The sequence below is a fragment of the Meleagris gallopavo genome, chromosome 6 (genome assembly GCF_905368555.1).
Source record: "Meleagris gallopavo chromosome 6, MGAL_WU_HG_1.1, whole genome shotgun sequence".
Lineage (NCBI taxonomy): Eukaryota > Metazoa > Chordata > Aves > Galliformes > Phasianidae > Meleagris > Meleagris gallopavo.
In genome coordinates, this window is record NC_139409.1 from 450786 (window position 1) to 478268 (window position 27483).

General features: G+C 64.7%; 1 protein-coding gene across 1 annotated transcript in view; it reads left to right on the top strand.

The window, feature by feature from the left end:
• The first annotated feature begins 1385 nt into the window (after nucleotides 1-1385).
• Nucleotides 1386-27483, top strand: part of LOC100542252 (SCO-spondin) — a 34882-nt gene continuing 8784 nt past the window's right edge. The window contains 79 exon segments of the mRNA XM_085226765.1: nucleotides 1386-1483; nucleotides 1573-1779; nucleotides 1867-1949; nucleotides 2036-2206; nucleotides 2277-2476; nucleotides 2611-2713; nucleotides 2875-3033; nucleotides 3135-3220; nucleotides 3368-3490; nucleotides 3560-3722; nucleotides 4492-4732; nucleotides 4823-4961; nucleotides 5029-5155; nucleotides 5235-5407; nucleotides 5480-5701; nucleotides 5772-5937; nucleotides 6770-7022; nucleotides 7655-7835; nucleotides 8394-8488; nucleotides 8553-8809; nucleotides 8878-9012; nucleotides 9100-9302; nucleotides 9383-9510; nucleotides 9604-9611; nucleotides 9614-9712; nucleotides 9889-10038; nucleotides 10111-10204; nucleotides 10288-10688; nucleotides 10810-11040; nucleotides 11118-11303; nucleotides 11493-11729; nucleotides 11900-12022; nucleotides 12108-12199; nucleotides 12347-12584; nucleotides 13210-13362; nucleotides 13442-13576; nucleotides 13670-13852; nucleotides 13923-14073; nucleotides 14180-14339; nucleotides 14440-14494; nucleotides 14583-14693; nucleotides 14819-15037; nucleotides 15149-15246; nucleotides 15577-15718; nucleotides 15800-15986; nucleotides 16075-16144; nucleotides 16233-16317; nucleotides 16320-16430; nucleotides 16652-16780; nucleotides 16861-17031; nucleotides 17622-17786; nucleotides 18295-18474; nucleotides 18611-18733; nucleotides 18826-18955; nucleotides 19045-19170; nucleotides 19246-19337; nucleotides 19455-19628; nucleotides 19796-19960; nucleotides 20032-20284; nucleotides 20360-20406; nucleotides 20498-20668; nucleotides 21051-21179; nucleotides 21507-21652; nucleotides 21734-21828; nucleotides 21900-21952; nucleotides 22515-22673; nucleotides 22766-22845; nucleotides 22926-23095; nucleotides 23212-23258; nucleotides 23341-23541; nucleotides 23621-23791; nucleotides 23904-24086; nucleotides 24773-24869; nucleotides 24979-25202; nucleotides 25718-25870; nucleotides 26526-26692; nucleotides 26877-27037; nucleotides 27144-27364; nucleotides 27442-27477. Coding sequence (XP_085082891.1) covers nucleotides 1386-1483; nucleotides 1573-1779; nucleotides 1867-1949; nucleotides 2036-2206; nucleotides 2277-2476; nucleotides 2611-2713; nucleotides 2875-3033; nucleotides 3135-3220; nucleotides 3368-3490; nucleotides 3560-3722; nucleotides 4492-4732; nucleotides 4823-4961; nucleotides 5029-5155; nucleotides 5235-5407; nucleotides 5480-5701; nucleotides 5772-5937; nucleotides 6770-7022; nucleotides 7655-7835; nucleotides 8394-8488; nucleotides 8553-8809; nucleotides 8878-9012; nucleotides 9100-9302; nucleotides 9383-9510; nucleotides 9604-9611; nucleotides 9614-9712; nucleotides 9889-10038; nucleotides 10111-10204; nucleotides 10288-10688; nucleotides 10810-11040; nucleotides 11118-11303; nucleotides 11493-11729; nucleotides 11900-12022; nucleotides 12108-12199; nucleotides 12347-12584; nucleotides 13210-13362; nucleotides 13442-13576; nucleotides 13670-13852; nucleotides 13923-14073; nucleotides 14180-14339; nucleotides 14440-14494; nucleotides 14583-14693; nucleotides 14819-15037; nucleotides 15149-15246; nucleotides 15577-15718; nucleotides 15800-15986; nucleotides 16075-16144; nucleotides 16233-16317; nucleotides 16320-16430; nucleotides 16652-16780; nucleotides 16861-17031; nucleotides 17622-17786; nucleotides 18295-18474; nucleotides 18611-18733; nucleotides 18826-18955; nucleotides 19045-19170; nucleotides 19246-19337; nucleotides 19455-19628; nucleotides 19796-19960; nucleotides 20032-20284; nucleotides 20360-20406; nucleotides 20498-20668; nucleotides 21051-21179; nucleotides 21507-21652; nucleotides 21734-21828; nucleotides 21900-21952; nucleotides 22515-22673; nucleotides 22766-22845; nucleotides 22926-23095; nucleotides 23212-23258; nucleotides 23341-23541; nucleotides 23621-23791; nucleotides 23904-24086; nucleotides 24773-24869; nucleotides 24979-25202; nucleotides 25718-25870; nucleotides 26526-26692; nucleotides 26877-27037; nucleotides 27144-27364; nucleotides 27442-27477 — 11851 coding nt within the window.

A 27483-nucleotide genomic window follows, 5' to 3' on the forward strand; every position in this document is an offset into this window, starting at 1 on the left:
TGCCATGCTATCCCATGCCGTGTCAAGGCAGTCCTGCCCCTGCCGTGCTCGGCCGTGCCCAGCCGTGCCAAACCAAGCTGTGCCGTGCCGTGCCAAGCTGTGCCACACTGGGTTGTCCTGTGTCAAGCTGAGGCGTGTTGTGCCCAGCAGAGCTGTTGTGTGTCGTGCCGAGGCGTGCTGTGCTGAGCTCAGCTGTGCCCGGACAAGCTGTGCTGCCCTGTGCCGTGCTGAGCTGCTCCAAGCCGTGCCAAACCAAGCTGTGCCGTGCCGTGCCAAGCCATACCAAGCTGCCATGTGTTCTGCCAAGCCAAGCTGCGCCGTGCCGTGCTACATTGTGCCGTGCTGAGCAGTGCTGTGTCCCTGGAGAGCAAGGCAGCCCAAACTGAGCACAGCATGCGGAGTTGGGAACAAGGATACGGCGGGTGGATGGGGATATGGGCTCAGAGAGGGGCACAGCAGCCTGGGAGCTCTGGACTTGGAACTGGGCAGAGGGACACGGAGGGGAATGCGGCTATGAGGACACAGGACTCAGCTGTAGGGTTCAAAGACAGGGATGGGGCTGATGTGGGGCAGGGAGCAGGCAGCACAGAGCTTGGGGTGGAGTACCCAGGGACAGGGCTGTGTGTGTAGGGACATGGGGGTACACGGGGCTGCACGGAGCAGGGAGTGGGGCCAGGGCTGCCCCAAGTGACCCCAACTTGTGGGGCTGCTTTCTGTGGGTCTGAGGGCTGAGTGCCCCCACACTGGGCAGAGTCCCCTCATACATTCCTGGCGGGGATGAGCGGGACCAGGACATGGGGATCAGGAGCATCCTGTCTGGGATGAAAGGGACACAGTAGGGGCACCAATCCAGAGCATTGTGCCCTGGAAACGGCACTCAGCTTCCCAGGGGCTGCGGAGGGGGAGGGTCCTGCTGGCAAGCAGCTGGGACCAATCAGCGGTCCCACAGCTGGCCCAAGTCAGATGGAACCACCCCATAAAAAGCCACTCCTCGGTGTGGCTTTGGGGTTTGGAGAGGTCTGGGGGTGGAGGATAGAGTGTTGTGGGTCTGGCTGGCTGGCTGGCCCCAGGTAAGGGGCTGGGAGTGGGGACATGGGGCACTGTACCCCCTGAGCTCCAGACTTGACATGGTCCCACCAGGCAGGGGGTGTCCCGTGGGCAAAGCTGTAGGCACTGGGACATCCCCATTCCTGCCATGCCCACCCCGGTGTGTGCCTTGAGCTGGGGAACCTGGAGCTTAAGTCATGAAGAGGACCTCCTGGGGTCCCTGAATGACATGAAGGAGTGGGGCTGGAGCTGACAGTGGGGCTGCCTCTGGGCACTGTGAATTCTCCATTAACACTGCCACCAAATCTCCTTCTCTGGAGGCTGGGAAGTGGCGAGCGATGGTGAGGACGGTGCGGCGGCAGTGGCATGGGCCCCCCACGGGTATGGACATCGTGGCCATGGCGCTGCTCTGCGTGGTGACTGAGGCTGCCAGAGGGTGAGTGCTGCGTCTCCGTGGGTCCCCACACCAGGATGGGTGTGCTGAGGGTCCCAGAGACACCGGTTGGGTGGTGGGTGCCACTGCAGGAGGTGGTGTGAGCAGACAGAGCAGGTGACAGAGGAGGAGGTGGTGACACCCCGGCGTGAGGACGTGGTGCCGTGCCCCAGCATGTACCAGTACAGCCTGGCAGGTTGGCGCATTGACCTCAACCGCATGCGCCACGTGTATGGGGGGGAGCACGGCGTGCCCCCAACCAGCGCCCATCCCGGAGCTGCCATGTGCTACATCTACAGGTGAGTGCAGGGGGTGACATCTGTGGGTGGGGAGCACATCCGTCCCTATGCCCTCTGCCTGATGCTGAGGCCGTGCCCACTCTGCAGACCCCCAGAGACGCAGCTGGTGGTGCGAAACCGCACGGTGCGTGCCTGCTGTGCTGGCTGGAGTGGGCCCCACTGCACGGAAGGTAGGGGTTGGGGGATGCAATGACACTGTGATGATGCAGTGGGGCTGGGGAGCACCACAGTACTGAGCTGCATCCCTGTGCCGCAGCGGAGGGCTCGCTGGGACAATGCCACGCCAGCTGGCAGTGCCAGGACGCACTGGGTGCCCACAACCTCTCCGCTGTGAGCATGAGCGAGTGCTGCCGCCTGCCCTGGGGGCGCAGCTGGAGGAACGGCTCCTCCGCGCTCTGCTTCACCTGCAGCCGCCAGCCCCTCACCGGTGAGTGCAGGGCACGGGGATGTGGGGTGTCATTGGGTGCCCACTGAGCAGCACTCGCCCCCCGCTGCAGGTGATGTACCCCTGCCCGCAGCGCCGCGGGGTCCTGCTGCCCGGCACCGTGGACCCACTGCCAGCTGCACCACATGGGCCGGATCCCGGTACCGCAGCTTCGACGGGCGGCACTTTGGCTTCCAGGGCGAGTGTGCCTACAGCCTGGCCGCCTCCACTGACAGCACCTGGGCTGTCAGCATCACCACAGGCAGCGTGCCGGTACCCACTCCCCCGGGGGGATGAGGAGGTGTCAGGGGGGCTGGGTTACCCCATGGATCATCGCTCTGGAGCAGAGGGGCTGTCCCCATTGCTGTCCGCTCACCTGGTTCCTGCTCACGGCTGCTGTCCCACAGGTGCTGCACATGACGTTTGGGCTGGACACGGTGGTGGCTCGGGGACTCAACATCTCTGTGAATGGCGTGGCGGTGCCGGAGGGACAGCCGCACCTGCATGGCGGTGAGGGCTGAGGGGCGGCTGCCTGTTCCCATCCCCACGTGCCACCGCCACTGGGGACCCAGTGGTTCGGGGTGGCACAAACAGACAGTGCCAACCTCAGCCCCCACCATTCCCATCGTTATCTCTGTGCCCTGCTGAGTGCCCTGGTTGTGTCCTTGCAGGGATCAGCGTCTCCTGGCTCGGGGACTTCGTGGCCGTGGAGAGTGGGCTGGGTGTGCGCCTCAAGTTGGACGGGCGCGGGACGGTCTATGTGACGGTCAGCGCGGAGCTGCGGGGCAGCACGCGGGGGCTCTGTGGCCCCTACAATGACGACCCGACTGGTAACACCCCGTGTGTCACAGCACCACTGTTGGGTGATGGGGAACGCGGGGTGGCTGTGCTGAGGGCACACGCCGTGTCCCCAACCCCACTTTGCCCACAGATGACTTCCTGCGGGTTGAAGGGGACGTTGCCCCGTTGGCTGCTAGCTTTGGGAACTCCTGGAGGATCCCGGATGCCGACCCTGAGGTATGGGGCTGGGCAGAGCACGGACAGGGCTCAGATGGGGACCATCCCAGCACCCTGTGGGGCTCCCTTGGGGCTGTGTCCCCACCCCACTCCCAGCACAGCCCTACAGTAGTGGGATGTCTCTGATCTGGTTCCATCCTGGCGCAGCTCTCCTGCAGTGATGCAGCAGAGCACGGTCCCAGCTGTGCCACGGGCAGCGCAGCACAGCAGGCGGCCGAGGCCACATGTGGGATGCTGCTCACCGACCCCTTCCACCAGTGCCACGAAGCGGTGAGCCCTACAGCTCTGTGGCATCGAGGCGCACGGACCCCCATGCCCTGACGGTCCGTCCCACACCAGGTTGACCCCCGTGGCTTTTACGAGGCCTGCCTGGAGCTGCACTGCAGGGAGGGGGGAACGGGGCCCTCACCACCCGCTGCTGTCTGCGACACGTTGGCTGCCTACGTGCGGGACTGCGCCCAGCGGAGAGCCTACATCGAGTGGCGCCGGCCGGGCCTCTGCGGTACGGGCTGCATCCCACCCTGCTGGGACCCCATCCCTAGTGCCTCATGTGTGGGACCCCCAGTGGGTTGTATGTGCACCCCTATGGGGTGTGGGTGCCCCGACGGCTCCTGTGGGTGCCCCAATGGCTTTTACATACACCCTAATCGCTTTTGCGTGCACCCAATGGCTCACGTGTGCACCCCAATGGCTCACCAACGGCACTTGCGTGCACTCCAGTGGATTGTGGTGGGACATGGGGGGGATGTGGTGGGATGGGGGCGGTGGGATGCAGTTGAAATGGTGGGATGGATTTGGGTCATGGGGGGATGGGTGTGGTGGGATGTGATGGCACAGGTTTGGGATATGATGGGATGGAATGCTGTTGAGCGGGTGTGGCTGAATACCATGGGATGGATGTGGTGGGATAGAGTGGGAGAGATTCTAGATGTTTAGGATGGGCCCGGTGGGATGTGGTGGGATGGATTTGGGATACGGTGGGATGGATGTGGTGGATGCAATGGAAACACAGTGGGATGTGGTGGGATAAATGCAATGGGATATGGTCAGAAAGATCTGGGACATGGTAAGATAGAGATGCAAGTGGGATGTGATAGGATGGACTTGGGACACGGTAGGATAGAAGTGGTGTGGTGAGGTGGAACATATGGGGATGTGGGGGGATGGATGCAGTGCGTCGTGGTGCGATGTGGTGGCCAGCTGCGGCGGACATGTTGGCGATCTGTGAGCCACTCTGTGGCGCAGCAGAGCTGAGCCCTGGCAACCCGCAGAGCGGCAGTGCGGCCAGGGGCAGCGCTACTCGGACTGCGTGTCCTCCTGCCCCGCCAGCTGTGCGGCTGCAGGCACTGCCGAGGAGGGGCACTGCCGGCACGACTGCGCCAGCGGCTGTGAGTGCGCCCCGGGGCTCCTCCTGGACGGGGGGGCCTGCATCCCACAGAGCGCCTGCCCCTGCCTGCACCGCGGCCGCACGTACGCCCCAGGGCAGAGCATCCGCCAGCGCTGCAACCGGTGGTGAGCACGGGGGGAACGGGGAGAGCGCTGCGGCAGGAGAGACCCCGTGTTGGGGCTGAGCACCCCCTGTGCTGTTCCCTGCCCCCGCAGCACGTGCCAGGGGGGACGCTGGCTCTGCACCCAGGACCGGTGTGCGGCAGAGTGCGCAGTGCTGGGGGATCTGCACTACATCACCTTTGACCGCCGACGCTTCTCCTTCCCTGGTGCTTGCGAGTACACCCTGGTGCAGGTATGGGGGTGCCGGGCTGGGGGCTGTGGTGGGGGTACCCGGGGCTCAGGGTGCTCCCTGCCCACAGGACTTCGTGGAGGGGATGCTGCGGATCACAGCGGAGCAGGAGGTGTGCGGTGGCCACCAGCCCCTCAGCTGCCTCCGGGCGCTCTCCATCACAGTGCCGGGGGCCTCAGCCCACCTGCACAGCACAGGTTACCCCAGGTTGGGCAGGGTGGAGGGCACCGAGCAGGGTCCACGCTCCCCTTACATCCTTTCCTGCACCCCACACAGGAGAGGTGGTGGTGGACGGGCGCGTGGTGCCGCTGCCCTTTGCCAGTGCTGCGCTGACTGTACGCCGAGCCTCCTCCTCCTTCCTGCTGCTCCAGACCTTTGGGGCCCACCTGCTGTGGGGACTGGAGACCCCTGCAGCGTACATCACCTTGCAGCCTGCCTTCGCCAACAAGGTGAGTCCCGCTCAGTTCCCCACGCCCTGCCCCATCTCTGCACTGTGCCCCAACGCCATCCCTGTGCTGCAGGTGCGTGGGCTCTGCGGGACCTACAACCGGGACCAGCGGGACGACTTTGCCACGCCGGTGGGTGATGTGGAAGTCAGTGTCACTGCCTTTGCCAACAAGTACCGGGTGTCCACCGACTGCCCCGTGCTCGGCCCCGTCCCCTTTGAGCCCTGCAGCGCCTACGCCCCGCGGAGGGAACTTGCTGCTACCGCCTGTGCCATCCTGCATGGCCCATCCTTCCAGGTGCCGAGCGGTCCCACAGTGTGTCAGTACTGTGGTGTGCACTGCTCTGCACGTCCCCTCCTGTCCGCAGCCCTGCCACCACCTCGTGGACTGGGAGCCCTTCCACCAACTCTGCCTCTATGATGTCTGTGCCTGCCCAGCTGGAAAGCAGTGCCTGTGCCCTGCGCTGGCTGCCTATGCTCGGGAGTGTGCCCAGGAGGGAGCAGCCCTGAGCTGGAGGAATGAGAGCTTCTGCGGTGTGGAGCCTGGGGATGGGATGGGGTGGTGGGGAAAGGAAGGGTCAGGACAAGATGAATGGGGTGGATGAGATGGTATGAGGTGGCCTGGATTGATGGGATTGGGATGGGATGGGACAGGATGGGGTGAGTGGGTTCTGATGGATGGGACAGGGTAGGTGGAATGAAATGGGATGGGATGAAATGCAATGAGGTAGGATAGAGTTGGTCAAAATTGATGGGGTGGGGCAGGATCACGTGGGACTGATGGGATAGGGCAGCACTAGATGTGTGAGATTGGATGGAATGGGATGAGATGACACAGGATGGATAGAATAGGATGACATAGGACAAGACTAAGGAGGGGAATGGAATGGATGAAACGGTATGGATCAGGATAAGATGTGTCAAGATAGATGGGGTGAGGTGTGACAGATGAGGTGGGGTGAGATGGGCCAGGGTGCTGAAGGATGGGATAAGATGGGGTAGAATGAAACAAGATGGAATTGATGAGATGGGCCAGGATAGGATGGGATAGAATGGGATGGGACACGATGGAATGGGGTGGAATAGGATAAGACAGAATGGGATAGCTAAAGATGGGATGGAATAGATTAAATGAGATGGGTTGGACAGGATGGATGGGACAAAATGGCTGAGATGAGATGGAACGGCTGTGGTGGGAGGAGTGGGACAGGAAGGGATGGAACAGGATGGATATGATGGGATGGGCTGAGGGGCATGGGGCAGAACAGGATGGGTGTGATGGATAGGGCCAGGCGCGGGGTGCAGGGCTGTTCAGGGCAAAGCAGGGTGACTGCTGTTGTTCCCTGCACCGTGTCCATCCCTGCAGGCACTCAGTGCACAGGGGGCCAGGTGTACCAGGAGTGCAGCAGCCCCTGCGGCCAGACCTGTGCCGACCTGCGCCTGGACGGGGCCAGCTCCTGCCCCGGCCTTGACAATATCTGCATCTCCGGCTGCAACTGCCCCGAGGGGCTGGTGCTGGATGATGGTGGGCAGTGCGTCCCGCCGGGCGTCTGTCCCTGCCAGCACGGTGGCGAGCTCTACCCAGCAGGCGGCAAGATCTGGCAGGGCTGCAATGCCTGGTGCGTGCGTGGGGCTCTGCCTCTTGGGGCTGGTGGGGCTGGGGTCTTCCCAGCCGAATCTCCTGGTCTGAGGGTGATGGGCTGCAGCAGGAGGTGGCTGTGGGGCAGGTGGGCCAGGATGCTGCTGGAGGTGCGGGGTGGTGGCAGGAGACGTCTGATGAAATCACCCTATGGCCTGTTTGTGGTGGTACTGCAGGATAGGTGGGTTTCATTGAATGTCTGTGCCACGTGGCGGCGATGCAGCTTCCAGACGTGCTGTCACCATCCCTCTGGTGGGACTGGGGGCCAAGACAGTGGTGGGAATTGAGCACTACGGTCCAATTGCCCTCCAGGGGATCAGGACAAGCCCATAGCTGTGTGAGGACCTGGGTGCTGCTGGAGGCCCCCTCCCTCCTTGGGGACAGCATCTCAGGGAATCCTAGGAGTGCTGGGGATGCATGGGGCTGTCTGGGAGGATCCTACCCATCCCATTTGCCCCGTCTCAGTTGTCTCATCCATCCTACCCATCTGACCCATTCCAACTGTCCCATGCCATACCATCTCATCCCATCCCAAGCATCCCACATTCTCCAAAGCCCATGCCCTGCGCAGATGTGCAAGCCCTCACCACAGCCCCCCTTATCCACCCCCAGTGTCTGCACTACGGGCACCTGGAGCTGCACTGATGCCCCCTGCCCTGACACTACCTTCTGCCCTGGGGACCTGGTCTATGTTTTTGGGTCCTGTTTGCGCACCTGTGACAGCGCTGAGCCCAATGGAACGTGCGCAGGGATCGTTGATGGCTGCGTCTGCCCCCCAGGCACTGTCTTCCTGGTGGGTTCCCCCAGGCTCCATCCTTGCCTGGGCACGTGTTGGGAGGAGGGGTTGGGGGAACCTGGGTGTCGGGGAGCTGGGTCGAGGCGTTCTGAAACCTTAAGGAGTAGGGTGGAGGGGGCTCAGGGAACTGGGGAGCTGAGTGTAGGGGCCATAGGGAACTGGAACTGTGGCCCAGGGGCTGGGAAGCACTGGGGAGCTGAACGTGGGCTTACAGGGAACTGAGTCAGGGTGCTGTGGAGTACTGGATTGCGGAGAGTATGGGACTTGGAACGGGGTGTAGGGGACTTAAAGTACAGTGGAGCTGGGGATGTGGAGCCTTGGGGAGCTAGGTTTAGGGGATGGGGTCATCTGGGACATGGGATTTTGGGGAGCTGGATCAGGTGGAGGTGGGGCACTGGGGAGCTGGATGTATGGGTTGTTGGGCACTGGGATATTGGATTAGGGAAAGGCCTGGGTGCACTGGGAGCCAGGCAGGTTCCCAGCCCGTCTGCTGGTGCCTGTGCTTCAACATTCCCACGCATCGCCCTGGGGCTCACACGGGTCTGATGTGTGCAGGACGAGCGCTGCGTGCCCCCGGAGCAGTGCCCCTGCCAGCACAGCGGGCGGCTGTACCAGCCCAACGACACCATCGTCAGGGACTGCAACACCTGGTGAGCCTCGGCACACACGGCAGGCGGTGCTGGCACAGCCCCGGTGCTCAGCCCCGTCCTGCAGCGTGTGCCGCCGGCAGCACTGGCAGTGCAGCAGCGAGGACTGCGTGGGGACCTGCGTGGCCACGGGGGACCCCCACTACATCACCTTCGACGGGAGGGCCTTCTCCTTCCTGGGGGACTGCGAATATGTGCTGGTGCGTGAGGTCGATGGGCTCTTCACCGTCACCGCCGAGAACGTCCCCTGCGGCACCAGCGGCGTCACCTGCACCAAGTCGGTGGTGGCGGAGCTGGGCAGCACCGTGGTGCACATGCTGCGGGGTGAGGGCACGGGGACACGGGGGGACGGGGGCAAAAGGGGAGAGCGCTCACGGTCCCGCTGCCTGCAGGAAGGGACGTGACGGTGAATGGGGTCTCGGTGCGTCCCCCCAAAGTGTACAGCGGGACCGGGCTGGCGCTGCAGCGCGCCGGCACCTTCCTGCTGCTGCTGTCCCGCCTGGGACTGGCGGTGCTGTGGGACGGAGGTGAGACCTGGGGATGTGACAGCCGCGTGGGGATGTGGCACCCAGCGCGGGGACAGCCCCGGCTCACCCGGCGCCGGTGTCGCGCAGGCACGCGGGTGTACGTCCGGCTGCAGCCGCAGCACCGGGGCCGCGTGGAGGGGCTCTGCGGGAACTTCGACCGCGACGCGGAGAATGACCTGACCAGCCAGCAGGGTGTGCTGGAACCCACCGCCGAGCTCTTCGGCAACTCCTGGCGAGTCAGCCTGCTCTGCCCTGAGGTGGACGGCGCGGCCGCACGGCACCCCTGCACCGTACGGACGGGCACTGCGTGGGGGGACCCACGGGTAATGCAGGGGGGCTTCCGGCGCTGATGGTGACAGCTTCCCACCAGGAGAACCCGCACCGGGCAACGTGGGCCCGCAAGCGCTGCAGCATCCTGACGCAGCAGCTCTTTGTGCCCTGCCACGATGAGGTGCCGTGCCAGCGCTTCTATGACTGGTGCATCTTCGACGCCTGCGGGTACGTGCGGGGCTGCAGCCACCTCAGGGTGGGGGTCCCTGAGTCCCTGCCTGTCCCTGTCCTGGACATCATCCTGCTGTGCCCTGCCCGCAGCTGTGACTCCGGGGGGACTGCGAGTGTCTGTGCACAGCCATCGCCACCTATGCTGAGGAGTGCAGCCAGCGCGGCATCCACGTCCGCTGGAGGAGCCAGGACCTGTGCCGTGAGTTATCCACAGCGCCTGGGTTGTGCTGGGGGTTCTGGGATGGGGTCCGGGATGAGTCTGGCCTGTGTGTTCCAGGATGTGGGGTGCATGGTGGGGTCTGGGATGGGATCTGGGCTGTGCAGGCTCGTCCCAGGGCTGGCACAATGTGACTTCAACGCCCTGTGCCTCTGCAGCCATGCAGTGCGATGGGGGGCAGGAATATAGTGCCTGTGGCCCCCCCTGCCCCCAAACCTGCCGGAACTTGGGCCTGGAGCTGCCCGAGCACTGTGACACCATGTCCTGCCTGGAGGGCTGCTTCTGCCCCGAGGGGAAGGTGCTGCACGGTGAGCAGAGGGCTGCCGGGAGGGCTTCCCCTTGCCACCCTTTCTGACTCCTCCATTCCTCCCCGCTGTCAGAGGGCAGCTGTATCGACCCCGCCGAGTGCCCGTGCTTCATGCAGGGCATCGCCTTCCCAGACAGCGCTGTGGTGCAGCAGGGCTGCAGGAACTGGTGAGCACGGCCGGTGCCTGTTCCCCGCCCCTGCCCGTCCCACCCCCTACCTGCAGCCCGTCCTAACTGCGGCTGCCCCGCAGCACGTGCACCGCAGGGCTGTGGCAATGCGCACCCACGGCAGAGCCCTGCCCGGCGCAGCCCCGCTGCCCGGACTCGGAGTTCCCGTGCCGCACTGGCGGGCGCTGCGTGCCGGGCGCGTGGCTCTGCGACAACGAGGACGACTGCGGGGACGGCTCGGATGAGGTCTGTGCCCCGCGCTGCGCCCCGCACCAGCACCGCTGCGCTGACGGGCAGTGCGTGCCCTGGGCTGCCCGCTGTGATGGTTTGTCCGACTGCGGGGACGGCTCGGATGAGCGCGGCTGCCCACCCCCGCCCTGCGCCCCGCCGGAGTTCCGCTGCGCCAGCGGCCGCTGCATCCCACGGGCACGTGTCTGCGACGGGGAGCTGGACTGCGGCTTCGCCGACGACTCAGACGAGGCAGGCGAGTGGCCCCAGTGACACCGGCTGTGGGCAGTGAGCACCCCGGGTGGTTTGGGGACTGTTCTGCATGTTCCCATCCCTGGGGCTGTGCCCGCGGCGGGCTCTGACCGCTGTCCCTGCAGGCTGCAGCCCGAGCTGCGGTGCGGGTGAGTTCCAGTGCGCGGCGGGACGCTGCGTGCCGTACCCACACCGCTGCGATGGACACGATGACTGCGGGGACTTCAGCGATGAGCGGGGCTGCGTCTGCCCGGCCGGCCGCTTCCAGTGTCCTGATGCATTGTGCCTGCCCCCGGCTGCCCTCTGTGATGGGACACAGGACTGCGGGGATGGCACTGATGAGGCGTTCTGCCCAGGTGAGGGGCTGTGGCTGTGGCGAGCACGGGACAGAGCGTCTGGTGACATCGCCCAGGGACTGTCTCTTTCCCCACAGACCGCATCACCTGTGCCCCAGGACAGCTCCCCTGCCCCGATGGCTCCTGTGTCAGCCAGGTGAAGCTTTGTGATGGCGTCTGGGACTGCAGAGATGGATGGGACGAGAGCTCTGTGCGCTGCATGGTGTCCTGGGCCCCCCCTGCACCCACCCACCTGCCCACAGTGCCTGCTAATGGGACAGCAGGTGAGGGCACAGGTGTCCCCTTCGCTCCCCACATCCCCAGTGCCATCAGTGGGAACACTTTGCTCTTTGCTGGAGAGGCCCGAGCTGTCCCCTACCCCTGCTGGGGTTCTGCAGGGAAGGGGGAGACACGTGGGGACCATGTCTGGGGTTCCTTCTCACTGTATCACCCCATGGTGACATCTTCTCCAGCACCTGCGTGCGGACCCTACGAGTTCCCATGCCAGAGTGGGCAGTGCGTGCCGCGGGGCTGGGTGTGCGACAGCGAGGCCGACTGCCCCGACGACAGTGACGAGCTGAGCTGCAACCGGAGCTGTGCACTGGGACACTTCCCCTGCGCCCTGGGTGCCCACTGCATCCACTACGACCACCTCTGTGATGGCATCCCTCACTGCCCCGACCACTCTGATGAAAGTGACGACAACTGTGGTGAGGCACAGCGTGTCCCCTCGTGTCCCTGTGCCCAGCCCTGGGATGCTGCCTAGGGAGCAGGACCCTCAGAGAGGGTCACCAAGGCTGCACGCCCCACTTGGTGCCCCACACCATCCCAGGGATCCCCCCTGTGTGTCAGATCTGATGGGATGCTGTCCCCACTGCAGGCTCTACCCAGATCCCGCCGTGCCCGGGGCATTTTGTCTGCAACAACCGTGTGTGTGTGAATGCAACCAGGGTGTGTGATGGGGCGATCGACTGCCCCCAGGGCGAGGATGAGCTGGCCTGCGGTGAGGGGGGACCATGGGGGTGACAGAGAGCAGCAGGACTGGGGGACACGTGTGGGTGCTCATGGCACCCCTGTCCCTGTTGCAGAAGGCCACGTCCCCACTGGCGAGAGGAACCAGACTGTGGGTCCCTGTGCCGAGTACAGCTGTGGGGATGGCAAGTGCATCGCCTTCAAGCAGGTACGGGCATGGGATGGGGATTCATTGATGCCATGGGATGGGGAACCCAGTGATGCCCACTATCCTGTCCTGGTGCCCTGTTGGAGTCCCTGCGGTGTTCCTCCATCGCCCTGCCTGCTGGGGGCTCAGCATTGCTCTATGCCACAGGTGTGCAACGGGCTGCCCGACTGCAGGGATGGGGATGTGGCCTCAGAGTGGCTGCCCACAGATGAGAGGGACTGCGGGCACTGGGGCGCCTGGGTATCCTGGGGGATCTGCAGCCGCTCCTGTGGCCTTGGCCAGCAGCTGCGGGCACGGAAGTGCAGCCAGAGAGCCCCAGGTGTGCTGCACCAGTGCCATGGTGAGGCCACGCAGGCAAGGCCCTGCTTCATCACTGCCTGCCCTGGTGAGTGGGCATGGGACTTGGATGAGGCTGCATGTGGGATTCAGGGAGTCCCAGGACTGCGGATGTCCAAGAAGTCCCATTGTTCCCAGGGCTGAGTTCCTGGGAGATTTAGGGATTTCTATGGCTGGGGGTGCCCAGTGGATTTGGGGATTCCTGTTGCTGGGAGTTCCTGGGAGATTTGGATATTCCCATTGCTGGAGAAACTAATGGATTTGGGGATTTCCATGGCCAGAGCTTCTGGATGCACAAAGGGAATTCCCACCACCAGGTCTGTTTTTGGGATCTGGGGGCAGTTCCCCAGGCTGAGGCTGCCCTGGGAACTGGGGAAGGTCTCCTACCACCAGATCTGCCTGGGGGGTTTGGGGCTTCCCATGGTTGGGGCTGCTAGGGGGAACTGGTGGGGGTTGCATGACTTGGGCTGCTTGTGGGATTTGTGGGTTGCTTGGAGTGCCCAGGGGGAAATCCCATTACCAACTGCTGCCTGGGGGAGCAGGAGAAGTTCCCAAAACTGGAATTTATGTGGGAAGTGGGGTCCTCTCATCAGGGCAGAGCTGGCTGTGCTCTGGGGCAGGGGGTACACGGTCAGGATGGTGCCCTCCACCCTCACTTCTCCCTCTGCCTGCAGTGGACGGTGCCTGGAGTGAGTGGACGACATGGTCCAACTGCACACAGGGCTGCGAGGGGGTGGTGGTACGGCAGCGGCACTGCCAGCCCCCCCGGGACGGCGGCCGGCCCTGCGCCGCACTGCCCGCCACAGCCCACACCACGCTGGAGATCGGTGGGTGACCCCCGCCCTGAGAGCCCCCAGTCCCACGGCCGGGGGCTCACACACCCTTGACTCCTCACCTGTGCCCCAGGCACGTGCCAGCAGGACGGGTGCCCCCCCGCCTCCTGTCCCAGGGGGCTGCAGCCCCGGCCCTGCGCCCCATGCCCCGCATCCTGCGCCGACCTCGCCAGCCGCGCACCTTGCAGCCGGGAGCAGTGCACCCCAGGTGAGGCCATGCGCTGGCATCCTCCCTGCTATGCGTTCCATCCCCTACGTGCCCACAACCCACTGGGCTCGGGGGTCTCGGTGGTGCCCGCAGGGTGCTGGTGTGCAGAGGGGTTGGTGCTGGATGGCGAGCGTGGCTGCGTGCGCCCACGGGAGTGTCGCTGCCAGGTGGATGGGATGCACTTCTGGCCAGGGCAGCGCATGAAGCTCAACTGCCGCCTCTGCACCTGCCTGGATGGGCAGCCCCGGCGCTGCCGCCACAACCCTGCCTGCTCTGGTGCGTCCTGCTCTTGTGCCCACCCGCTGGCACGGTGCCGGGGCTGCTCTCACCGCCTTTGTGCCCACAGTGAGCTGCAGTTGGTCTGCCTGGTCACCCTGGGGTGAATGCCTGGGGCCCTGCGGCGTGCAGAGCATCCAGTGGTCCTTCCGCAGCCCCAGCCACCCCAGCAAGCACGGCACCAACCGGCAGTGCCGCGGCATCTACCGCAAGGCACGCAGGTGAGGTTGCCCATCGTGTTCCTTGAGCCACACGATGTGCGCCATGTGCCGTGTCCTGTGTGCCACACACCGTGTGCTGAGTCTCTGCTGATGTCTCCTCTCGCAGGTGCCAGACGGAGCCGTGCCAGGAGTGTGAGCACCAGGGCCGGAGCCGTGCGCAGGGGGACCGCTGGCGCTGGGGGCCCTGCCATGTCTGCCAATGCCTGCCTGGCCCCGAGGTGCGCTGCTCGCCATACTGTGCCCGCAGCGCCACGGGCTGCCCGCAGGTGAGGTGCTGGGGGCTGCACTGGGATCTCCATGCAGGAGGTGGGATGTGGCAGTGCCGTCGCGGTGCTTGGGTGATGACAGGGTCTTCTCTTCACTCAGGGCCAGGTGCTGGTGGAGGGAAAGGGGGATTCCTGCTGCTTCTGTGCAGAGATAGGTGAGCCCGGTGTTGGGGTGTGGGGGGCATGGCCTCGCTGGATTCCCACTGGCACCTGGGTGCTGCACAGAGACTGTCTCCACTGCAGGTGACAATGTGACAGCCGTCCCCACGGCACTGACAGTGGAGCACCCCAGCACCATGCCAGGAGAGCCCCCTGGCAGCCCACTGCCCACATTCCCTCTGCCTCCCCCGGGCGGTATGAGAGCTCTGCTCACAGTGTGCTGTGTCCCCATATCTCCTCCCTCTCTTGGGAACGGGACCTTGTGAGGTCACCCCCTCTCTGTAGGAGGATGCCTCCAAACCCACTCCTTTTGCCCACAGACCCCTGCTACAGCCCCCTGGGCATCGCCTCCCTGCCCGATAGCAGCTTCACCGCCTCAGCCGAACAGCAGCAGCACCCAGCCCAGGCTGCCCGCCTGCACCACGTCTCCCCAGGGCTGAACCTGCAGGGCTGGGCCCCCCCAGCTGACACCCCTGCAGGGCTGCCTTCCCAACCACCCTTCCTGCAACTGGACCTGCTGCAGACCACCAACCTCACTGGTGGGTGCTGCGTGCCACATGGCATTGGCATGGCCACGCGGTGGGCACTGTGCCGGCAGTGGTGCCAAGCAGGCAACTGCATGCCCACACGTGCCATATCTTCCCCAACAGGGGTGGTGGTGCAGGGGGCCGGGGCTGGGGATGCTTTCATCACTGCCTTCCAGCTGCAGTTCAGCACTGATGGGAACCACTGGCACGACTACCGACAGGTCTCTGCCAGCAGCTGGCCGGAGCCCAAGGTGCTGCTTGTGCCATGGGCACCTGCATGGGGATGTGTGTCGGGGGGAGGGGGTGGGGGGGCTGCACAGGACTGTCCCGAAGTTCCACGACTGTCCCTTTGTGGCCAGTAACACGATGACCCCATGTCCCCTTCCCTGCATGTGTGCCTGGGTGCAGATGCGCTGGTGCTGTGCGAGTGGATTTGAACCTGGGTTTGTGAGTGGGTTTGCACACGGGTGCATGCATGGTGTGCACATGGGGGTGTGCATGGGTATGCACCCAGGTGCACAACCCTTCATACTCATCACTGCCCTCCACAGCTCTTCCAGGGCAACTGGGATGCCACCACGCCGGTGGTGCAGCTGCTGGACCACATGGCGCAGGCACGCTACGTCCGCATCCTCCCTCGGCGCTTCCACAACGCCATCTTCCTGCGGGCCGAGCTGCTGGGCTGCCCAGCAGGTACCCTGTGCTGTGCTGTGCTTTGCTGTGGGGGTTACCCCAAGACCTCTTCTCTCTGCCCACCTCTCCCTCTCCCCAAAGTGCCCCTGGCCCTGGCCGTGACGATGGCGGTGACACCAGCATCCTGTGGCATGGAGGAGTTCTGGTGTGGGGTCAGCTGTGTCACAGCATCCCGGAGATGTGATGGTGTCACAGATTGCCCTGGTGGTGCTGACGAGGCCGGCTGTGAGCCCCCCAGCAGCACCATGCTGCCCACCCACCCTGCCAGGTACTGGTACCAGTGGGGGTTGGGTGTGCCTTGGGGGTGCCACATTTGGGGCACACAGCCCCTCACTGCCCAGCTCTGCATCTTCCAGCCTCACAACCCCTGGCAGTGCCGGCATCCTGGGGCTGACCGCAGAGCCACCTGCGGCCTCTCCAGCAGCGGTGAGCCCTGGAACTTGGGGACAAGCGGGGGGCAGGAGCCATGTGGCACAGAGAGCGGCAGTGGTGACGCTCATCTCCCCGTGTGCAGGTGCCAGCAGGGACAAGCACTGTTGGCTCCACCAGCCCTGCTGTGCCATCTACCACCAGGCTGCCAGGTGTCCCCACCACCACCATCATCCCCGGGGGCCACCCTCTCCTAGTCCCCCCATGGCAGCAGTAATGGTGTCACGCCCTGTGACAGGACCGCCTGTGCCCCCCACTGAGGTCCCCACTCCAACGTCTGCTGGTAAGGAGGCATGACCTGGCACCAGGCCTGTGTGGGGTCTGAGGGGGGGACGACTTCCCCAGCACCTGGTACCATAGGAGTGAGGATGTGAATGTCCCCAGGGTGACATGGGGACAACGTACATCTTGCTGCCGGCTGGGTGTGCCATGAGGCGGGCAGTGATAACCCACGGCTCCCACTTGTCCCACCAGCCCCCACCACAATCCCTCACTTCCCACCAGAGCCACCCCTGCCCCGGCTCCTGTGCCTCCCGGACCAGTTCCTCTGTGATGCCTTGGGCTGTGTGGATGCAGCCATGGTCTGTGATGGGCAGCAGGACTGCCTGGATGGCTCTGATGAGGCGCACTGCGGTGAGCCCCCCAGCACCTCCCTGCCCCCACAGAGCCTGGGATTGCTGAACACCAGCTCAACACAAGGGCTTGTCCCACAGGAGCCCCCCCGGCCTCCAGCAGCCCCCCAACACCCCTGGCCTGGCCCAGCGGTCCCCCACCCACCTGCTCCCCCAAGCAGTTCTCCTGCAGCACTGGGGAGTGCCTGGCCCTGGAGAAGCGCTGCGACCTGAGCCGCGACTGCGCCGATGGCTCCGATGAGAGCAGCTGTGGTGTGTGGGGGGAATGGGGAAGGGATGGGGATGGGATGGGGATGACAAAGGGATGGAGAGGAGGTGAGATTGGAATGGGGATGGGATGAGAATGGCAGAGGATGATATGGGCTTGGAGATGGGGATGGGAATGGAGTGTAATAGGGGTGGGATGGAGAGGGGATGGGAATAGGATTGGGATAGGATAGGCGGGGATGGAGATGTTAACAGTGAAGAGAATTGAATGGAATGGTGATGGAGCTGGGGATGGGAATGCATGTGGGGTGGGGATAGGGACAGTGACAGGAATGCAGAAGACATGAGGAACGGGGATGGGGATAGGAATGTGGAGAGGGAAGGGGTGGGGGTGGGGATGGGGAAAGGGCATCCCTCCATCACCAAGCGTTCTGTGCTGACCAGCTCCAGCCCTCTGCTCCAGTGGGAAAGTGAGGGGGCAGGTGTTGGGAGTGCCAGGGCTGGTGACACCAGAGCTGGAGGGCACCAAGAGGGGCTGAGCAGAGATTCCATCCCTGTGGGCCTTTCCAAAGGGGATAAGCTCTGGGCATGGGGAGGCCCCCAGGGCAGCCCTCACCCATCTCCATCCCCGCCAGCCGACTGCATCCTGTCCCCATGGGGTGGCTGGAGCCAGTGCAGCCACTCCTGCGGGTTGGGGGTGACATCTCGCCAACGAGTCCTGCGGCGGGGTGCCCTGCCGGGGGGCACCTGCCACACCCCCCACCTTGATACCCGCTCCTGCTTCCTGCGTGCCTGCCCAGGTAGTGACCCTGCGCCCCACACTGTGGCGGGGTTTGTGATGGCATGGTTGGGGGGTGGGCATCATGGCAGGGTATGGCACGGTGGCACAGCGTGGTGGCATGGTGCGGTGGTGGGGGACAGTGAAAACACAGTGACAGGGCATGGTGGTGGTGTTGTGAGGGGGCTCAGTGGTGAGGGGGCTCAGTGGTGGGGTACAATAGGGGCAGGATGACGGGATATGGTGACAGCTCATGATGATGGGATATGGTGACAGGACATGGTGGTGGGGCATGGTGGCACAGCAGTGTGGCAAAGCATGATGGGTGGCACATCCCTGCTCACAAGCCCCATGGGCATGGCCATCCCTGCAACTGTAGGGTGGAATGGGGGGCTGTGAGGGGGGATTGTGTGGGGTCCCCAGCCTGCACCAGAACAGCATAGCCCAGCTGAGGGGGGGCAGGGCCAAGCGGGGCCACATAGGCAGGGGACAGAGGGTGCCCACACTGCCCCTGTTCCACTGCCCCCCAGTGCCTGGTGCCTGGACAGCCTGGAGTCCGTGGTCCTCCTGTGATGCTGAGTGTGGGGGGGGCATGCGGAGCCGCATCCGGAGCTGCACCGACCCCCCACCCAAGAACAGTGGCCAGCCCTGTGTTGGGGAAGCCCTGCAGAGTCAGTCCTGCAACCTACAGCCCTGTGGGGCCACCCGAGGTACGGCAGCAGGGACATTGGGATGGGGACATGAAGGGTGGGTGTGATGGGATGGGGGCACGGCGCTGTGGGGACTCTTGTGGCACCAGGGTGACACGGGGAGCATTCTGTCCACATAGCAGCCCTCTGTCCACAGAGTGCAGCCCTGGGATGGTGTTGGTGCAGGAAGGGGACTGCGCGCAGGGCCTGGTGCCACCCTGTCCCCAAATCTGCGGGGACCTGAGCGCCACCAGCAGCTGCCAGAGCCCCTGCCAGGACGGTGAGTGACAGGGTGACAGGGTGGGCACAGCACAGGGTGGGGGCTGGGTGCCGGTGTTGGTGTACTGGTGCTGATGCCGTGCTGCTGGGCAGGCTGCCGGTGCCCGCCGGGGCTCTTCCTGCAGGAGAGCACCTGTGTCAATGCCAGCCAGTGCCACTGTCACCAGGGCCAGCAGCGCTGGCTGCCCGGCCAGGTCTTCCTGCGGGACGGCTGCAGCCGATGGTGAGCAGTGACGCCGTGTCCCCCTGCGGCCAAGGCCACCCCGTGCACTTCTCCCTGTCCCCATGGCTGAACCCGGCTTCTGTCCCCAGCGTGTGCCAGGATGGGGTGGTGACATGTGAGGACGTGGCCTGTCCCATCGCCTGTGCCTGGTCTGCCTGGTCACCGTGGACCTTCTGTGACCGTAGCTGCGGTGTGGGCATGCAGGAGAGGTTCAGGTGTGGGTCTGGGGAGGGGACCTGACTGCACGATGCTGGGTGGGGATGTGGGACAATGCAGTGTTGTCCCCACAGGTCCCCATCCAACCCCGCAGCAGCCAATGGTGGAGCCCCGTGTGATGGGGACACCCGGGAAGTGCGTGAGTGCCACACACTCTGTGCCACCAGTACGTGTACTCCACCACCCAGGGGATGGGACATTTGCTGTCCCCTCCACACCCGCTGTCTTGGGCTGTCCGGTGCCCGCTGTGGCTGCTCCAGCACCATGCATCCATCTGTCCCAGCTGAGCCAAGCAGTGGTTGGAGCTCCTGGACCCCGTGGTCTCCCTGTTCCCAGAGCTGCTTCCACCACGTGGACCGGCGCGGCCACCGGCACCGCTTCAGGCACTGCGAGGGGACGGGGACCTGCCCAGGGCTGGGGGTGCAGGAGGAGCCCTGTGACACAGCTCCCTGCCCAGGTGGGTGCTACTGGGGGGCTGCAGGGCTGGGCGGGCACAACCCATCACTGGGACCCTGTTATGAGGTTTTGTGGGGTGCAAGGTGAGGGGGTGCCTCAAGGCAGAGTGGGTGCCCATGGTGAGGCAGGGTCCCATGGCCAGTGGAGTCCCAGCCCATCTCCCTGCAGTGGCAGGTGTCTGGATGCCTTGGTCTGCCTGGTCTGAGTGCTCCGCTCCCTGCGACGCTGGTGTGCAGACACGCAGCCGAACCTGCACCCCCCCGGCTTTCGGTGGTGCTGAGTGCATGGGACCCCTCCTCCAGACCCGTGACTGCAACAGCCAGCCCTGCAGAGGTGAGCGCCACGTGGGACACGGGGTTGCAGCATTAGCACTGACACCAGCCCTGCACCTGCTCTCCCTGCAGCACAGTGCCCTGACACTATGCAATACTTCACGGCTGAGGAGTGCCAGCGCAGTGGGGAGCAATGCCCACGGATCTGCCAGGACCTGGGCACTGGTGTGGCATGCATTGCACAATGCCAGCCTGGCTGCCACTGCCCTGCTGGGCTCCTGCTGCAGAACGGGACCTGTGTGCCACCCAGCCACTGCCTCTGCCACCACCGTGGCCACCTGTACCAGCCTGGGGACATCACTGCACTCGATACTTGCAACAACTGGTGCGGGGGGCACTGGGGATGGAGCCGGGGGGGTTCCCCCCACCTTCACCCCTTGCTTACCGCACCTTTCTACAGCACCTGTGTGGCCGGGCAGATGGTGTGCAGCGCAGAGATCTGCCCAGGTAGCACTGAGTGACAACTGCAGGGTTGGGGGGGTCCCAGGGCCTCCTGGTGCCAGGGGGCTGGGTGCAGTGAATCTCCGTGTCTCACCAGTGCCCTGCATCTGGAGCAACTGGACAGCCTGGAGCACCTGCAGCCACAGCTGTGATGTGGGGATGAGGCGGCGGTATCGGGTGCCCATTGTGCCCCCCCTGGCCAAGGGGGATCCACCTTGCCAGGGACCCAGCATGGAGGTGGAGTTCTGCAGCCTGCAGCCCTGCCGTGGTGAGCAGCCCCCACCCCAGGGACTATGGGAGGGTCCCATGGAATGAGTTTCCTTAGGGAGGGTGCTGTTGGGTGGGTGTCCCTGGAGAGAGTGCAATTGGGGTGGGTATCCCTAGGGAGGGTTCCGTGGGGTAGGGCCATAGGGTGGGTGTCCTTAGGACAGGTGCCAAGGGGTGGGTGCTGCGGGCTGTCCTTGGGGAATGTCTGCACGTGGGAATCTCTTGGGGCCGGCACCCATGGGGTGGGTGTCCCTGCACTGGGTGTCCCTGGGGAGGACACCCCCAGGTGGCTATCTATGGGATGGGGGTGTCCCTGGGGTGGGTATCCTGGGGGGTTCCTGGGGCTGGTTGCAGCACCCAAAATCCCCCTGTGTGCACAGCAGCTGTGGCACCATGGGGTCCGTGGTCGGGGTGCTCAGTGGCCTGCGGGGGCGGCTACAGGAACCGCACACGGGATGGTCCCCCCCTGCACAGCCTGGAGTTCAGCACCTGCAACCCCACACCCTGCCCTGGTGAGCCCCCATCCATCTGTCTGTCCACCTATCCTTCCCTCCATCCCTCTGTCCATCCATCCCTCTGTCTGTCCCTTCCAGCAGCCCCTGTACCAGCAGCTTCTGTTCCCACCCCCCGTGGTTCTCACCCCTGTGTCCCCACCATGCCATCCCCAGGCTGTCCCAGTGCCCCGTGCGCATGGTGGGGGCTCAGAGCCGTGTCCACCCACCCCGCAATGCCCCGCACTGGGGTCACCCCAGCTGTCCCACGGTGGGCAGACGGCTGCGTATCTGTGCCGCCAAGCACGGTGACCCAGCTGGGGGTGCTCGATTTTGTTCCTTCCCCAGGCAAGGAGCCAGGGGTCTGCCCTCCCGGCAAACAGTGGCGGGAGTGCGCCCAGGGCCCAGCCTCGTGTGCAGAGCTGAGCACGGCCCCCCCGGCTGATGGGGGCTGCCACCCCGGCTGCTACTGTCCTCCGGGGGCACTGCTCCTGGTGAGTGGGGATGAGGGTGTGGAGAAGGGGGGGCTCTGCGCAGGCACCCCCGAACGGCAGCACAGCACCGTGTCCCTGCAGAACAATGAGTGTGTGGCCGAGGCCGAGTGTCCCTGTGCCGTGGATGGTGTCCTCTATCAGCCTGGGGATGTTGTGCCACGGGGCTGCCACAACTGGTCAGTGCCATTCGGGGGGGTGAGTCTGGATAATGCTGGCCCCCCTGCCAACCACTGACCTCTGTCCACAGCTCCTGCATCTCTGGTCGGGTCACCAACTGCTCTCAGGAGGACTGCAGTGATGGTGAGAGTGAGGTCCCCGCCAGCCCCATGCTGCAAGGACAGTGCCAACCCCAGCCCTGGTGGCACTATGGGTCCCCTCCTGCTGCCCCTGTGGCCCTGGTGGCCATGGCTGGGCAATAGGAATGGGGTCTCACTCGTGGACCTCTTTGCCCGGGGACCTGGCCCTAAAGGGAGGGAACTGCCCCAAAGGGAGGAACGTTCCTCAAAAGGGATAGATTTACTCTAAAATGGTGCAAACCTGCCCAAAAGAGAAGAGTGCGCCATAGAGGGAGTGATGTGCCTCAAAGGGGAGTGATGTGCTCCAAAATGGATTGGGGTATCCCAAAATGGGGGACCTGTGCTGAAAGGGAGAGATTTGCCCTACAGGGGACAGATGTACCCAAAAAGGGAGAAACTGACCCTAGATCGGGGAGACCTGCCCCCGAAGTGGAGGATCTGCCCCAAAAGTGACAAATCTGCCCCAAAATGAGGGGACCTGCCCCAAAGCAAGTTCCCAGTCACCCCATCTATCCCCATGCCAATGCTATGGGTGGGCTCATGCTGACACCCCATGCCTGGGGCAGTGGGTGGGCCCTGGACCCCCTGGACACCCTGGAGTGAGTGCTCAGCCTCCTGTGGACCGGGCCGCCAGCGCCGGTACCGCTTCTGCTCTGCACATCCCGGGGTGCCCTGTGCAGAGCCACAGCCCCAGGAGCGTCCCTGCACCCGGCAGCCCTGCCACCGTGAGTGCCCAAAGCTGAGAGTGGGGATGGGAGGTGGCGGGGATGGTGATGGGAGATCGTCCTGTGCTGATGGTCCATTCCCCAAAACACAGCTCCCGACTGTACCACTGTGCCAGGATCAGTGTTCAGCCACTGCGGGCCCCCCTGTCCCCGCTCCTGCGATGACATCTCGGTGAGTGGCAACCCCTCATTGTCCCATCCCATCCCCTCATCATGTCCCCAGCGCTCACCGGGGCCGTGTCCCCATGGCAGCACTGCACGTGGCACTGCCAGCCCGGCTGTTACTGCACCAACGGCACGCTGCTGGATGCAGCAGGCACAGCCTGCGTGGCCCCTGAGAACTGCACCTGCCTGGATGCGCGCAGCGGGCAGAGGCACCAGCCTGGGCAGAGCGTGCCACGTGGTGATGGCTGCAACAACTGGTGAGTGGGGTGGGGTGAGGGCAGTAGGGCACAGCATCCACCTCATCCCCCATCTCATCCCCATCCCTACCTCTTCCCCATTCCCATCCCTGCCTCTCATTGCTCTCTGCCTGCAGCACGTGCACCCAAGGGAGACTGCTGTGCACTGGGCTGCCCTGCCCCGGTGAGTGCGGGGGTCCCCCATGGAGGGAACACGGTGTCACAGTGCAAAGAGATGCTGCCAACTGCCCCCACCCCACCCACAGTGCCCGGTGCCTGGTGTGAGTGGTCCCCATGGACGCCGTGCTTGAGGAGCTGTGGGGATGAGGTTGCCACGCGGCACCGTGTCTGCTCCTGCCCTGCACCACAGCAGGGGGGGCCAGGCTGCCCCAGAGGACAGGAGGGGCACGGGGACACCGGGATGCAGATGCAGCACCAGAAGTGCCCCCCCGTGCCACCCTGCCCTGGTAGGTGTTGGGAGAAGGTGTCTGGGGATGCTGTTCTGTGGGTGTCCCATGCTCAGTGCCCACCTCTCTCCCCTCACAGAGGACGGGGCCTGGGGTGCCTGGGGACCCTGGTCGGGCTGTGGGGGCTGCGGGGGGCAGGCAGTGCGCACCCGCTCCTGCTCCAGCCCCCCTGCCCGCTTTGGGGGGCTGTCCTGTGCTGGGGAGGCACGCCAGAGCCGGGCCTGCCCATGGGCCACCAGCACTTGCCCAGGTGAGGCTGCTGCAGGGTCTTGGGGTCACAGTCCCCTCACCGCTATGTCCGTGTCCACCCCCTCCCATCCGCACCCCTCCCATCCGCCCCTACAAACTGCTGCTCCCTGCAGAGTGTGGTGGCGGTCTGGTGGCCTTTGCCTGTGGCAAGCCGTGTCCCCACACCTGCGAGGACCTGCGGGAGGACACTGCCTGCATGGCCACCCCCCGCTGCCTGCCCGCCTGCGCCTGTCCCCATGGGCAGCTGCTGCAGGACGGCGACTGCGTGTCCCCGGAGCGCTGCCGCTGTGCGTGGGGTGCGTGCTGGGGACATGTGGGGACGTGCAGGGTGGTGGTCTGGGTGTGCTGGGAGCAGTGGGGTGGTTGGGGATGGGGTACGGGGTGCAGATTTGGGGTACAGGATGAAATGGGATTTCAGGGATGGAGTACAGAGTGCTATGGGGTGATGGAGTTGCAGTGTAGGTTGCATTGGGGTGGCGGAGATGGGGTACAGGGTGCAGGGATGGGGTGTATGGTGCAATCGGATTGCAAGGAAGGGGTGTGTGGTGTCATGGGATGGCAGGAACAGGGTGCAGGGTGCAAGGAGATGATTGGGATTGCACAAAGCATGCATGGACGGCGAGCAGAGTGCTATGGAATGGCAGGGATGAATGTAGGGTAGTGTGGATGGGATGTAGAGTGCTATGAGGTTGCAAGGGTGAGATGCAGGATACCATGGGTGGTGGGGATGGGGTACAGCATGCAATAGGGTTGCAAGGATAGTGTATGAGGTGTTGTGAAGTGATTGGGGTACAGGATGCAATGGGATGGCAGGGTTGGGATGCAGAGTGCTGCAGGGCTGCAAGGATGAGATGCACCATGCAATGCCATGGCAAAGAATGCAGGAACGGGGCTGTGCCACGACACGAGCAGGGCACTGGAGGGGGACTGGGGTGAAGGATGTCATTTTGCATCAGGTGATATGTGTCTGTGCCCCCCATAGGACCCTCCGAGAATGGAAGCATCTGGGAGCAGGACGGGGCTGTCCCCATGCAGGAGCTGCAGCCCGGTGACACCTTGCAGAGACACTGCCAGAACTGGTGAGAACCCCCATACCCGTGCCCAGCCCCAATGGAGGACCTGTGGGACCATCCTGGTGCACAGGGATGGTACGTGGGCCCCCCCCTCACCTTGCTCCCTGTCCCCCAGCACATGCAAGGCTGGCACACTGCAATGCCGTGCAGAGCCCGGGTGCCGTGTGGATGGGGGCTGGAGCCCCTGGGGGCCGTGGTCCCCCTGCTCCCCCGGCTGTCACGCCGGCACCCAGCTCGCCTCTCGCCGATGCAACAACCCCACACCCCAACTCGGGGGTCGGGGCTGCTCCGGGCACAGCCAGCGCCAGAGACCATGTCCTGCCACTGAGGGCTGCCCAGGTGGGGGCTGCGGGGCACCCGGGGGGCATGGAGGGCACAGGGTGTATGGTGGGCATGGAGTAAATAGGGTATATAGGGGCATGGGATGTGTGGGGCATGTGGGATGGATGTGGTGTCAAGGGATGGCCCCAGGGGTGGATGGGGTGCACAGGGTGTGCGGGATGCATAGGGTATGTGATGTTTATGGGGTGTACAGGGTGCATAGGGTGCATGGATACAGAGCATTTGTGGTATGGGTGAGGTAGAAGGCACTGGCACAGGGTGCCTGGGAATGATGGGGTGCCATGGGGTAGTACGAGGTGGGGGAAACATGGATGGCATAGGGTGGGGTGGGGATCCCTGCAGGGCACCCTGTGGCATGATGCCATGCTGTGCTGTGCAGTGCAGTGCAGTGCAGTCCTGCACAGAGCAATGCAGTGCCGTGCAGTGCCATGTGGTGCCACTGCTGCCACAGCCCCACTGCCACGTGGGTCAGGGTCCCTTGTCACTCCCATGCCCCTTCTCCTGTCCCACAGAGGAGGAGCCATGGGGCGAGTGGTCCCTGTGGGGACCTTGCAGCGTTTCCTGTGGTGGGGGGGAGCAGCTCCGCCATCGGGACTGCCCCCACCCGGCGGGATGCCCGGGGCTGGCCCTGCAGAGCAAGACCTGCAACACCCACGTGTGTCGGGGTGAGTGCTGCGCCCTGTCAGTGGCACAGGTGGCATGGTGTGTGCAGGGTGACATGGGGTGGCACAGATTGGGTGGAGTGACATGGATGGCACGGGGTCCTTGGGGTGGTACAGATTAGATGTAGTGGCATGAGGTGGGTGGTGGGACATGAGATGGGAGGGTATGCATGGGACAGTATGGTGTCCTCGGGGGTGGGACTGGTGTGGCAACAAGTGGATGGAGGGGCATGAGGTGGCGTGGTGTGCGCAGGATGATATAGGGTGGCATGAGGTGGGAGGGGGCAGATGGAGTGGCATGATGTGTGCGGGGCAGCACAGGTTGAATGAGATTGCACAGGATTGCACACAGTGGATGAGGGGACGCAGGGTGTCATGGTGTGCACAGGGTGGCACAGAGCAGCAGGGAGTGGGTGGAAGGATCTGGGATGCATGGAGTGGGACAGGGTCCTCAGGGTGGATAGGATTGGACAGGTTGGTGCCTGGTGGATGAATGATGTGGTGGATGGGGTGGCATGGCACGCGCAAGGAGGGCTGGCACCCGCAAACTATTTCCCTGCACATGAGCCAGAGCCGCAGGGGACAGAGCAGTGGGGGGTCCAGAGGCTCCAGGACCCCTCCCTGGGTCCAGCCCACACTCAGCCCCATCCCTGCACAGAGGCGGGCTGCCCACCGGGACGGCTGTATCGCGAGTGCCAGCAGGGTGAGGGCTGCCCCTACAGCTGTGCCCACCTCGCCGGCCGCATCGCCTGCTTCCCCGGGGGTTGCCAGGAGGGCTGCCACTGCCCCGCCGGCACCCTGCTGCACCACGGCCGCTGCCTGCAGGTGAGCACCAGGGTCCCACGCACCCGTGGGTGCAGCCTCCTCCTTGCACGCAGCCTGGCTGAGCGGTCTTTGCTTGGTCCTCCTGTGCTCGGGGGAGCTTTGGCATGGGTGCTCCCTGGAGCTATGGGTGCTCCCTGCTCCCATGGGTACTCCCTGACGGATGTGTCACTGGTACACGGTGCAGGAGTGCCCCTGCGTGCTGACAGCCGAGGTCCTGCGGGAGCTCCGGAACAGCTCTGCCGACCCCCAGGCAGCCTCCCTTCTCCTGGGCTCCCAGGGAACCCCCTTGGCACTGGACCAGGAGGTGCCACCCGGCAGCACCATCCACTCCGCCTGCACCTCCTGGTGAGCGCCCGGCCCCGTCCTCACTCACTCTGTCCCCCAACTCCCTACCCCGTGCCCCCACTCCGCTCTCACCCCGTGTCGTCCGTCCCTCTATCGCCCCCCCCAGCACCTGTCTCCACGGCCGCCTCAACTGCTCGGAGCCCGTGTGCCCGCGGGACGGGGGCTTCTCGCCCTGGGGTCCCTGGAGCAGCTGCTCGCGGAGCTGCGGGGGTCTGGGGGTGATGACGCGCCGGAGGGGCTGCACCAACCCCGAGCCCGCCCGGGGGGGCCGGGACTGCGCCGGGCCGCGCTCCGACAGCAAGTACTGCCAGAGCCCCGAGTGCCCAGGTGCGTGACGGCCCCGCGCCCCGCCGTGCCGCGGCTGTGGGATGCGGGGATGACACCGCGTGCTCTGCTCCCCGCAGCCGTCCCCACGACGGAGCCCGGCCCCGGTGTCCCAGGTGAGG